This window comes from Setaria viridis, chromosome 9 (assembly GCF_005286985.2).
Source record: "Setaria viridis chromosome 9, Setaria_viridis_v4.0, whole genome shotgun sequence".
NCBI lineage: Eukaryota > Viridiplantae > Streptophyta > Magnoliopsida > Poales > Poaceae > Setaria > Setaria viridis.
Window position 1 is genome coordinate 44,584,900 of NC_048271.2, and position 12,712 is coordinate 44,597,611.

Sequence of the window (12,712 nt, forward strand, 5' to 3'; positions counted from 1 at the left end):
GATCTTGCAAAATCCTATTAAAGTATCTAACCCTTCGGCCCAACATATCACGAGTCTTATTTAGGCCTTGATAAATGAGGAGAATTGACGACAAAGCGCGTCCATATATCGTCCCAAATCCTCTGATCTCTTACGTCATTTGGCTTTCGATTTCTTTTTTTTTCAATTGATATTATTCTCCAGAGAGAAGAAAAGGAATATATGTACACGAAGCCGCAGCAGGATAGCAACAGAAGAACAATAAGATCACGTGAGTGCCCACTGCCCGTCGGGACCGGGAGACCACCACCGCTATATAGATATGGGGACTGGGGTTCGAGTCCTTCATTCTTGGTCCTCCATTTAAGCTCCACACACCTACACTCCTCTCCCTGTCTCTCTCTTGCCTCCATTGGGCAAGCTGCCAGGCCGCGTGGCTAGCTTAGCTCTGTGGTGTGTGCGTGCGCGCGCGCGAGGCATAGAGAGATGCTGTCGAGGGAACGCAAGAAGAAGCAGGCGGCGGCCGCTCTTCAGGAGAAGCTGAAGATCCTCCGCTCCATCACTCACTCCCACGCTGTAATAATCTCTCCTCGCTCAATCCTGGCTCCACCTTCCTCTTGTTTTCTTTTCCCAATTCTTTCCAGTGCTCTTCGGAATTCAGAACGTCAAATGCATCGATCAATCACCTCTCTGCAACCTTCTCGTTCTTGCATCGCCTGCTCTTTGGATCATTCCAAATATCAAATGATACCTGTTTATTTACTCACCTTGGCCACAATAATATACCTTTGCGCAGTTAAGCAACACATCCATAATCATGGACGCGTCGGCGTACATCAAGGAGCTGAAGCAGAAGGTGGTGAGGCTGAACCAGGAGATCGCCTGCGCGCAGGACGCGCTGAGACACAACTCCTCCTACCCGACGGTACTCGCATCGCTTCGCTTCGCTCGCATATACTCCATGCCATGTACATGTAGAGATAGATAATGATGCACATGCACAGAAGCTATTAGGGACCCATATGCATGATGCTAATTTGTAATTTCGCGGTGTCACCAGTAGAAGGAAGTATCCAGTGGTAGTGTGGTACTGCTGCTGCACCAGTTCACATGCTAGCCAATCACTCGGGATTATTCAGTCAGTACTCAGTACTCATCAGTAGGGCCGTATAGTTCACATGTGCAGCTTCAAGGCTTCTTCGATCCCATGCCTGCCTGCAATATTCAGCTGAGCTGAGCACCGCTGATTGATCAATGATAACGGGTGGACCGGGCACATATTGATACGGATGGATGCAGGTGACCGTGGAAACCCTAGTAGGCGGGCACGGCGGGTTCCTCATCAACGTCTTCTCCGACAAGAGCTGCCCGGGGCTGCTCGTCTCCGTGCTCGAGGCCTTCGACGAGCTGGGGCTCAGCGTCCTCCAGGCCACCGCGTCCTGCGCCGACTCCTTCCGCCTCGAGGCCGTGGGTGGAGAGGTAAAATCAGTAACTGATTGATTGATTGCGCCTCTCTTTCTTCTTGGCTTATAACATGTTAATTCTCTTTGGTGGTGCTGCGCGCAGAACGTGGCGGAGAACGTGGACGAGCACGTCGTGAAGCAGGCCGTGCTGCAGGCCATCAGGAGCTGCTCCGAGAGCGGCAGCGAGCATGACGAGGAGTAGGCGGAGCGCGTAAGCGCACACTCCTGGCCGGTCACCCGATCCTCCTGTCCTTGAGCGTCTCAGGAAGCCGAGATCGCTTTGTCTGCTCCATTTCCTCCCTCTTCCTGTATTTTTGGCTTCTATATCCTCTATCGCTGGCGACATGGGTAGTTGCTCCCTAGTGCTGATGATCCGGTGAATTCCATTTCCTGTGTAATAGTATTAATTAGCTAAGGGAGCGCCATGATTTATATATATGTCTATGACAATAAGATCGATCATGCAAGTAAGAATGATGGGAGGTTGGAAGCAAAGCTGAATAGAGCTAGCATTCAACTGCCCTTCTTCCGTATGTACTAATATTCATGCAAGTTATATGTGTCCATGCACCCTCTGGCCTCTGCTGAACGGTGAGTCCATCATGATGAGATGAAATCAGTATGAGCTTCTAAAAGACATTGATCATTCATGAAGGCAGCCAGCAGTGTTCTAATAACTAACGCATGCAAATAAACCTGTTTGCTCCCTTCAAATTGCTCCTTCCTTATCGATCTATCAAATCTCATGCATGGTGCTTTGCTAAATCGGCATCTCTAGCTATCCAGCTAGCTAATCCCTGAAACAGTGCCTGAAGAAGAACACCGGATAGATGAGATATTTTACAATACAAGTTGATCTGCCCAAACGCGTACACGCCGTGTTCAAAACCTGCAGGAGTCACGGGTTCCGAAAACACAGGAAGGCAGCCAATGGGAAGCCCCCGTTCGAGGCGTGGTCATTCCTGCCCGCCTGCCTTTCCCAACAAACACCGCGCGCCGAGGTGGAGCTAGCAGCGCAAAAGACCCCGTGTCGCTCTCACGCCGCCCCAACGATTGCGTCCACCCACCCACCGGCCACCACCGCCGTGTGCTCGATGAGGCGCCCAAGCAAGCAAGGGGAGAGGCGGCAGTTATTTAAAAAGCTGGCGTGCCATTTCTTTAGGGAGCACGGCTACCCGGCGGCCGAGAGGATCGGCAGCAGGCAGGCAGCAGGCATCCACGCCATGCATCCTGATCCTGGCGGTGGCAGCCGCATCGATCGCTACAACGCTCTCGTGACAGACGGCTCCGCGTCGCCTGTGACCCCCCGGCCCTGCGCCCCGCGGATCGGCTCGCGCCCGGGGAGCGCAAGGGACAACCTGACTGACGGGGCGCGCGGGCGCGGACGCATCGATGGATGCCCGGGCGCGGCAGGCGTCGCGGCGCGCGGAGGCGGCAGGGCGTCGTGCGCTGCGTGCCACCACCATGCGCGGCCCGGCCGCTAGCTGCTACGCCCTACGCGCGCGGCTTCGTGGCGACAACAGCCAGCCAGCCGGCCAGCCGCCTGCTGCTACGCCCCGGCCGCGGCCGGTGCCCCAGCGCGCGTCCGGCCAGGGCGCCGTACGCGGCTCGCTTGTCGCCTCCCCACACGGGGGGCGCGCCACGCCTTGCTTTCACCTGGCCCTGACGAACCGAACGAACCAGCAGCTAGCGCTGCACCGCACAGCACAGCTAGGCCCCTGCAGGTCGCCGCTGCCCTCCTGCGGCTCACGAGAGGGATTCGCGCGCGGCGCGAGGCTCCTCAAGTCCGGCGTCGGGGGCTCAGGGGCCGTCCTCCTCTCCCACCCTGGCGCCCCCAGACGTGCAAGCTTTGGCCGCACGCAGGCGGCTGCTGCTCGTGAGGCGACAATTAGGGAGCGCACTGCCGCGCCGGGGCTCTAGTCATTGCCACCGGGCGCTGACTGACGAGACGTTCAGTTGAAACAAAAGCCGGGTAGGATCGGTGTGCCAGCGGGCATCGTCCACGTGAAACCGGCACAGCCGCACAGGGAGGCATGCATGTGGGCTGGAATTGGAGTGGCTACATGTGAATTCGAACAGTGTCAAGTGTGTGAACTACAATGCCATGTATGAATAATATGAAGTGAACTATAATCCATTGTTCAAAAAAAGTGAAGTCAACTACAACGGCACCATATGAGTGAAACAGATCAGAGGAATTTTTTTTACTTGCCTCAACCCAATCGGTAAATCTGCAATTCATTCAAGACAAAATCTCGATATTTTCAGCCTGCAAATTGTCCTGGTAAAGTCGATCAATACCTCAGGCTCTTGCTCTTGTTCTCCTGGGTTAGAAATGCAACACCAAGGGCCTGCTTCGACAGGAGGGTCTCAGATCCCAATCTCTAGGAAGTACTTCAGATTTGAACTAAATCCAGGCAATTGCAAGAATAAGCCCTCTCATCCAAAAAGGTGGTAACATTGCCAACCGAATACTCAAGTTGATCCAATGTAAGGATTTGGCTGCACAAGAGAAACATTATTCTCTTCAGAGAACAATTCAATTCAGTTCCTCATCCACTTTATGAGCAGCTAAGTTATGAAATTAGATGCCGTCAGCACTCTTTTTAGCCATCTTCACTCTGTCATAATCAGCCTTCCATATTTTATAAGCCTCCCTAACTTCATCCAGCTGCGAATCAGGTATGGTGGCGAACTGGTCCAAGTTCTCCACCCATTCCTTCCATGGTGGCATAGATGGATCCAAGAATTTTGCTAGCTCAGGCAGGAGAGCTGCCTTGTAGAATTCCGTAACCCCCTTCCTGACTTCTGCCGATTTGTTCATTGACTCGATCCCAGGGCGAACAAGTCTCCCTTCCTTGTTTTTCGTGCAGAAACTATTATCTCTAAGGATCAGAACTTCTGAAGGGGCTATTGGTAGAACGATTCTAGAAAACTTTGCTAGAGACAATTCTATGATATCTTTGGGTAGTGATCCACGCTTCACTGCCACTGCAGTTCCAACCATCTTCCGGATCTGAGGTCAAGAAAAAGAATAGCATGACTACATCATAACTCACATGCGCATAATATTTTTAGTAATTGGGTATCAAAAGCTAATTGTACACCTTGAATACTGAGCATCACGGATCAGAATTTTTTTTAAAAAAATACTACTTAATGAACTGGTTAGTTCATGCATACTTACTTCTCAGAGGGATTAGTTTCTTGGCATGATATAAACTATCATAATTTATAAATGGTTATAAAAATTAGCGAGCTGGTTTGTAAAGAGGAACCGATTTGAAAAAAATCAAGCATATGTCTATACTGTACCATCGACAAACACCCAAAAAAACCACAACTCAGAGCAAGAAAGTGGAATACTTTAAAATTATTATCTTGTGAAATTTACTTTTCCCTGATTGGTTGCAAAGATAGTAGTACCATGTTACTATTGATTTTGTAATAGATTATACATACCTGATGTAGCATGAAAGATACTCCGCATATGGTCAATTCCACAAATTGAATTCCTGATGAACTCTGCAATTCTCCACATGAACATGTAATAATATCTCTGAAATGTGAAGCATTTAGTCTATCACTCTCATCAGGCTCATATAGCCACCTAGCTTGAATCTGCACCCGGTTCCCAGAATGTTTGGCAACATCATTCAAACAATTGTCTTCGACACCAGAATCAATCATTGATGAAATATTCAAGTCTTCATCATGGTCTGAAGGAGTGTTGTCTTCAGAAGAGTTTTCTTCCATACCCATTTCAGAAGACATGGACTTCAACGGCAAACATGCTCCTTTGACCCTTCGGTGACTTCCCGCAAGAACTTTTCTGTACTTGGCCCGTGCAGTGTAATTATGAAATGGATGGTTTCCCTACAAGTTGAGAAAGATCATGTAAGTATGGTGAAGTTTGTGTGCATACAAAGTAAATGGATGAGGAAAATTATTCTGATATAAGTTCTCCCCAATGTGTTGTATAAAATGCTATTTGCATAACCAATAATCTGATGGAAATTCAGGGACATGATCGTGTTAGGACTATATTCAAGATGTATCTTGGGGTGAAAGAGGGTATATTTGAAAAGTTAAATATCTTTAAAATTTACTAGAGCCTGGTTTGTAAAAATTGCATTTGGTTTAAGCAGTAGTTGTTTGGTGACTGTCATGCAGAGAGTACACTGAACTAGGTATCTCCACTTCTTCAGTTGTGTCAGTGCCACCAACTTCATACTCTGAAATCCGAACCCAAATTTTAGTCCAACAGATGGCTGAAGTTGTTTAACTTCCCACTGAAGCCATCAAGCTAGTGAAGTAATTGGAAAAGGACCAAAACAAGAACATGCTTAGTCACTTGCCTAGCTATGCATTCTTAAATGTTCCACAAAGCTGTTTCCAAGTTTCTCTTTTCTATCATTCAATTGAGAGATCACAGATGCCCTAAGAAATTCATGTACATGCCAGACAAGAATTCAAGATTAAGGTTCATGGGCAAACTGGAGAAGTTTGGTGAGCTCTGATGTAACATACTCATTGAATAAAACTCATGCTATCATGCCTCGTTCTTAATCCAACATATACGTATGTCCCCACTAAACACATGCCTCGTTCTGATGAGATAAGAGACACATTTAAACGGGTGCATACCTCGAAACCTTTCAGTATGCTGTTGAATTCTGACAAGTGTTCTTGCACTTCTTCAGAACTACAACCATCTTTAATTCCAATAGTTTCAGCAGGAAGAAGGTAGAAGTACTCACGGTATAAGCACTCCCTCCTTACATCAAAACTCCTGTAATTAATGCACAACAATACAAACATGGTAATTTAGGTATAATCCAATGAATCATCTAACCTCGATTATTTCTGTAAATATAAACGACCCCACTACCTTTGTGCAGGTAAGATACTAAAAACTCTGACATTGTTCGGCAAATTTGAGTTAATGAAACTGGCAAGAGAAATGCCATCAGGATCATTTTCCCACGCTCTATCAGGGATTTCCATTTTAAGGGAGATCATCGTAGCCAGCGAATGTACCTGAAATTAGTCCGTTCTAAGCATGCATACAAGCCTTTGTTAGCTGAAAAAAAACATTCTTCATAAATTTAAGAGGGTTAAGTGGTTAATGCCTACCCCTTTATCAGTTCGGCTACTCCTCTCCCACCCAACCTTTTGAAGTTTTCCATAATTGCTCTCAAGAATGCCTCCTGCCTTGAAGATGGCAGATTCCAAGACTGACTCAATGGCTACAGAGCAAGAAAGAGGGGTTAATCAACATCTCATACTGATAATCCATCATGCCAATACTCGACAAAAAGAACCAAGGCAACTATAGAACATCTATAATTTAATATCCACGCTATTGAAGCTTGTGATGCAAACAATCATGCTCGTGCGCTCATTAATAGTATTTTTCGTCATGTGGTGTGACCTTTCACAATCATGCTATTGGATTGCAAAACATCGCTCTGAAAGTTTGAGTCCTTCATGGATAAGCTAAAAATAACTGCTAGAGGAACTAGGATTTGCTCCATGGGTTATTTGTTCTTTCAGAACAAATGAACCAGTATCAGAGCTCGAATGAACAGAACGACAAGCAACAATACAGTGCAACTAGGCACTAGTACGAAAAGAGCCCCCCAGTGCTACCATTCACAACGGTGCACCGAATTAAGCTACACCTAGCAACCATCAAATTAATTTTCTTTGAGCAAACCCAAAAAACTATTTAGTTAACCAGTAAGAACTCAAAACACAGAGAGCGCTGGTATAGAAATTCAGTACTTACTGGAGTCCACGCTAAGCTCCCGCTGCTTTTGAAGGCCTGCCATGAAAGCACATCGCATTCAATCACGACCCCACCATTTTCCTTTCGGGAAATTAAGGTGGCAAGTAAAAACCTCGGTACTCGGTGCCGACGTAGCCGACGCGGAGCACCACCCTCTTCTTCCGCGCCGACTCCCATCTCATCCCGCAACCTCCATCGCCGGCCGAGGTGTCAGACGGAAGCGGAGGCGGAGGCGGCGGTGGTGCGGCGGGGGCGGATGCGGAGGAGGAATAGAAGATGGTGGTACGCAGGACTCTAGGGGTCGCGCGCCTAGCGAGGAGGATGGAGGAGATTGGTCTCCGGAGAAGCCACGACGACGTCGCAGCGGCGGCGGCGGTGGCCATCGGCGGCGGGACGGGGCGGCCCACGTGGAAGGGCTTGTTAATTGTAGTGGGGGATAAGAAGACGACGACGGACCAGTGTGAGGGGAGTACGGTATAGCAGTTGGGAGCTGCTGGGCCCGAACATTGTGATGGGCTTCGTCGTTTCATGGGCTTTCTACTCGTCTTCAACAATCTGTGAGATTGGATTTATTCCGAGGATGATTGGATTTTTACACTGTGCTCAAAAAAAAAAACATGCACAGAAGTTGACGAGGACTGGTCAGCGCTAGAAGTGATGGACGCCAAGCTAGCGCCGCGTGAAGGACGTTCGGGGCAGCGACTTATTGTTGCATTGCACGCACTAAGTCCACTGCGACGACCTTACAATTGCAAGAAGTCATCGCTTTCGGCGGTCGGCGCGGCACACGGCGACTCCCAGGACGGCATAGGAACCATCCCATGGTGCCCCTCCCCGCAACTTTACTTCCATATATACAGTTCGTCCGATTCGATAAACAATAAGCACAATTGCACAACCACTACCTCACCTTCGATTTTTGATGTGCTGGTCATTCCCAGGCTCCCAGCCTCTCCATTCCATCAGAGCCAGCGGTTCGTGCTGCACGCCTCTGCAGCTAGCTAAGTTGCTGTTGTTTTGACTCCTCAGTCCTCAGCAGGTTCGTGGATCATCAGCGACTTCATGGCGGACATGGTGGCTTCAGCCCTTGCCCAGGAGGGCGTGAGCAGGGCCTCGTCGTACATCTCAGCCAAGCTCGACGACAAGGCCGCCAGCGCGCACAACATGGCCAGGCTCGAGATGGCACTCTCCCAGCTGGAGTTCGCGCTCGAGAGGACCGCGAAGATGCCCATCACACACGTCTCGCTGCTTCGCCGCATCAAGATGCTGAAGAGTGCTCACGCCGAGGGCACAGCTCTGCTCAACAAGCACAGGCCGCGGGTGCGGCGGCAAGGCCAGGAACAGGCCGGCCGGCAAGCGGCGACGCGCTACCCCTTCCTCGGATGGATCGGCCGTGCTAGAAACCTCCCCATCTCGTCTCTCCTTGGCTTCAACAAGGATGATCATCACTTGAGCTCCACCGCTGTCCAAGCTTTCGAATGGTACGCGGATTGCGCAGAGAAGTTTGCGGCGGACGTGGAGACCGGCTGCCCGCTCCGGCGCGACTCCTTCCGGTACCCGTTCGTCAGGCAGCTTCTCGAAGAGAAGACCCTCTGGTACGAGAGTTCCAGAGGAAGCCGGGGGATGCGCTTCCACATGCTGCCCCTGGGTTTGGGAGACCGTGGCGTGGAGGCAGAGCTGTACTACTGCTACCAGGACCTGAAGACGCCCGAGAACAGTTTCTGCGTTTGGCTGATGCTGCGGCTCTCGGAGAGCACGGACATCGTCGGGATCGCCATCAGGTGCCTGCAGTTGCTGACGTCCCAGTTCGAGCTCGCGATCGAGTCCGCGGTAGGAGAGCTCACGCTGCTCCCCGGCCTGCAGGACGTTTCCGATTCGTATGAGCCTCCGTTGGACTGCATCCAAGGCACATACGCCAGCAGGGATACCAAATACTGGCGCCCGGATCCAACATGCTGCAGCAACATTGTCTCCCAAGTGCCATCGTCAAACGGATTCCCGGAGCCGGTCATCGCTATCGGTTTCAGCTGCTGGGTTTCAGCGCCAGAGTACAAGCTGCGCAACGCGGACGCGCCGCCTCTGTACGCCGAAGCTTTCTTCCAGCCTCACCTGTCTTGCGCGCCCCATCCGGAGATTTTGCGCAAGTACGGAGGCGAAGAGGAATGCGCAAGCAGTGGTGGTATGCAAGAAATGGGGGAGATGATAAGATCAAATGCGCTCGATTATTTGGCCCGTGAGCCGGAACCCACGGAGTACGCGATGTTCTGGTTCTCTGCGCATGGTGCTGCGTTCGTTACTTTGCGCAAGTCGATCAACAAGCAAGCATGGCCCGAACCAACGGCAGCTCCAGGACGCGGCCGGAGCGGCGCGAAGAGGAAGCGCTAGAAAGTTTGAAGGTGCAGGTCATTTGTTTCATCTTCAAGGCTACGCCTCTTTAATTTGACAAGGTCCTAACTCCCAACTCATGGAGATGTTCTTTGGATACGTGTATCAGTTGGAAAAAATGGTGCATTGTTAGCCCAGCCGTGACCTAGCTGTTAGTGCTGTGACCGGCATTCGGACAGTTGTAAGATGGCATTTCTCTGTCTCGGACCTATCGGTCGCTGAATGATACCAGCAGAGATCATGCTGTTATTTGACAAACAAAACTATCTTGCATTGCTATGTTCATGTGAAGGATCGTGTCCGTGAACTTGTGAAGCTACTAACTGATCTTGTTTTGGTCACAATGGGGAGCAAGAACAGAGTCCGAGCAGAGCAGAAATAAAAGCGAGTCGCAGCAACAGCAAGATGCTAGTAGCTCCACCAACTGAACACACAGGCAGAAAGCCCGTGCAGTTGCTGCAAAAAGACGATTTGGGCACACCAGCATTGCTAATAAGATGCAGATCATCCTGCATCTGTCTTAGAAACACTTTTGATTCCTCAATCAAAGTAACTGAAAAGGCGTACTACGTACAACTTAACACCTAATGAAACATTAATTGCAAAACAAAACTATAATTTCATCACCTTGCCAACCTCACAAACTTGTAAATCAAATGAAGCACTACGACATTAATTTAACTGAACTTTAAGCACTCCGTTCGACACGATGACAGTTCTGGATCGAACAGTACACTGTACCACAGGCTCCAGCCCGGGCGAACCGCGCTCACTCAACGCAAGGCTCAAGAGTAGTTCACCTTCCTGCAGTTGTATCGGATCTCGCCGCGGGTCCCGGTGAGCGGGCTGAGGCTGGCCATCCTCACCATGGCATCAGCGAAGTCCCTCCTGAACGCGTCGCCGTTCGCGGCGTAGAACCTCACGAGCGCGTCGGCGACGCCGCCGGCAGCGAACAGTTGCTGGTCCGAGTGCAGGACGCCCCTGCCCCGCAGCAGCGACGCGTAGTACCCGCCGTCGAACCGCGCGGGCGTCGGGTCGAGCGGTGCGAGGTTGTCGTCGCCGCTGCCGGTGGCGCGTGGGCACACCGCCTGGAGCGACGCCGCGAGGGCGCCGTCCAGGGTGGCGGTCTCGTTGTAGAGGCGGTCCCGGAAGTTGGTGCAGCGGGAGAAGCCCAGCGTGTGGCCGCCGGAGAGCACGACGAGGTCCTGGAGGGAGAGGCCGTGCGAGGCGAAGCTGGAAGCGAGGCGGTCGAGGTTGAAGGTCGGCGCCGGGATGCTGTTGTTCGCCGCCGCCTGGCTCGCCGTGCGCGCGTCCCGGCGGCCCAGTGGCACGTCGTACGACGGCCCTCCCAGCTGCACGCAGACGACAACGACGGATTATATATATATTTGGTGCATGAATGACGTAAAGGTTTCTGTGCAGCAACAATGGAGGCGCGAACTAGAACGGACCGCGACGACGGAGTCGCGCGCCGCGACGGCGACGATGTCGGCGCAGGAGACGACGTTGCCCCTGCAGGCGGCGTTGACGGCGGCCTTGATGCGGTCGATCACGTCGAAGCCGCGGACGGAGTTGACGTTCGGCGAGGCTCTCTTCTCGCCGGTGAAGAAGGGCGTGTCGTCCAGCAGGATGGACCCGTCGCACCCCTGGGAATCAATGGAGCACGCACAAAGATCAGGAGTTCAGGACACTACGCATGCACGAGGCGTGACTAATAATAAATAATGCATCTGCGTAGGCGTACGTTGACGAAGCAGTCGTGGAAGTGCAGGCGCAGGAGCGAGGCGCCCATGCGCGGCTCCGCGGCCACGGCCTCCTCCACCACCCGCTTGATGGTGGGGAGCGCCGCGGGGCACGCCTTGTCGTAGAAGTGCGTGTCCAGGAGCTGCCCGCGGCTGGGCGTTGCCAAGAGAGCCAACGCCATGGCCGCGACACACGCCGCCACCGCGAACCGGCGAGACAACGAAGCCGCCATTCGCTAGCTCAACACCTTTTCGATCAGCAGCACGTCAATGTCAGCTAGCTAACTAATTGAGCAGGCACTCAACTAATTCGCTGATGATCAAGCTAGTTCGAGAGTGTGCGAGGAGAGGGCACACTGCAGGAAGCGCTTATATAGCCCGTGGAGTTGACCCCGTCGACTCAGCTCGGTTCTACACAAGCAGCTACCAGCTAGCAAAGCTAAGCTAAGCTAGCGTCGAGCAAAAAGTGGTAAAAAAAGGTGAGATAAAATTCAGTCGATGAAGTAAGCCAAGGGGCGTGAGGTTGGCTTGGCATGGAAACGCTCATGATTTCCAGGTGGTAGGCAGGAAAAATGGAGACCGAAGGTTGGAGTGCAGTGAGGGCTGAGGCTTTTTGTTGCTCAACGATTTAACTAACCGAGATCGATCTGATGATGATCCCCTAACGCATGACGATCGCCGGCAACTAATCGCGGCCGGGCCGGGGAAGCTGCCTCGATTGATTTGCTGGGCGGGCGGGCGGGCTTGATGAGATGAAGGTGATCTAATTGACCTACCCAAAGCTAACTTACAGCTGCTAAGCTCGGTTGATCGTACTTACTGCTTCGTTAAGCGTTTTTTATATGCAGCTAGCAAGATGACGACGACAAGCCACAGACAAACTTTGTACTACGGGCCTAGCTACTTGTACCATGCAGCTTCTGTACTGCTGCCAAGACAATTTTGTCTCCTTTCACTTTGGAGTTCGAGAATTATCCGGAACATTTTGTTTTCTACGGAGTAAGACTTAACCATAGAGGGTATATATGAGCAAGTGAACAGAGTGTACGCGCTGGTCAACAAATATTGAGTTCTTGATTTCTTGTCTGGAGTGTGGTTGAACCAATTCTCAATGATTCAGGGGCCTTGTCCGGCTCATCGTGTTTTCACCTTGCGCGTCAACGCAGGCAGTAAGCTTCAGTAATCACTAAGAAATGCTCCAAAAAAAAAACAAAGAAGAAGAAGCAGCTAGAACCGTGTAGTGCAGTACAGTATTGGTACTCGCCTCGTGGCTGACGCCACGGCTCGAACTTAACCCATACCGCGACCGCCGCATCCCATGGCTTGGCCGTCAGTGATAATCCTAAGAAATA

General features: G+C 51.3%; 3 protein-coding genes across 3 annotated transcripts; 1 reads left to right on the forward strand and 2 right to left on the reverse strand.

The window, feature by feature from the left end:
• The first annotated feature begins 319 nt into the window (after nt 1-319).
• On the forward strand, nt 320-2,012 carry LOC117839306 (transcription factor bHLH61). Its single transcript, XM_034719611.2, has 4 exons — nt 320-555; nt 776-904; nt 1,279-1,458; nt 1,546-2,012. Exons 1-4 carry the CDS (start codon nt 466-468, stop codon nt 1,642-1,644), a joined length of 498 nt encoding a protein of 165 aa, XP_034575502.1. The 5' UTR covers nt 320-465; the 3' UTR covers nt 1,645-2,012.
• Nucleotides 2,013-3,528: 1,516 nt separating this feature from the next.
• Nucleotides 3,529-7,673, reverse strand: LOC117839305 (putative tRNA pseudouridine synthase). The gene is made up of 7 exons (XM_034719610.2): nt 7,346-7,673; nt 7,234-7,269; nt 6,579-6,691; nt 6,334-6,482; nt 6,090-6,234; nt 4,905-5,318; nt 3,529-4,458 (listed from the first exon to the last, which is right to left on the reverse strand). The coding sequence occupies exons 1-7, from the start codon at nt 7,614-7,616 to the stop codon at nt 4,027-4,029; spliced, it is 1,560 nt and encodes a 519-aa protein (XP_034575501.1). The 5' UTR covers nt 7,617-7,673; the 3' UTR covers nt 3,529-4,026.
• A 2,431-nt stretch (nt 7,674-10,104) lies between these two features.
• Nucleotides 10,105-11,889, reverse strand: LOC117837030 (peroxidase P7). The gene is made up of 3 exons (XM_034716583.2): nt 11,363-11,889; nt 11,070-11,264; nt 10,105-10,970 (listed from the first exon to the last, which is right to left on the reverse strand). Exons 1-3 carry the CDS (start codon nt 11,591-11,593, stop codon nt 10,404-10,406), a joined length of 993 nt encoding a protein of 330 aa, XP_034572474.1. The 5' UTR covers nt 11,594-11,889; the 3' UTR covers nt 10,105-10,403.
• Between the last annotated feature and the right edge of the window lie 823 nt (nt 11,890-12,712).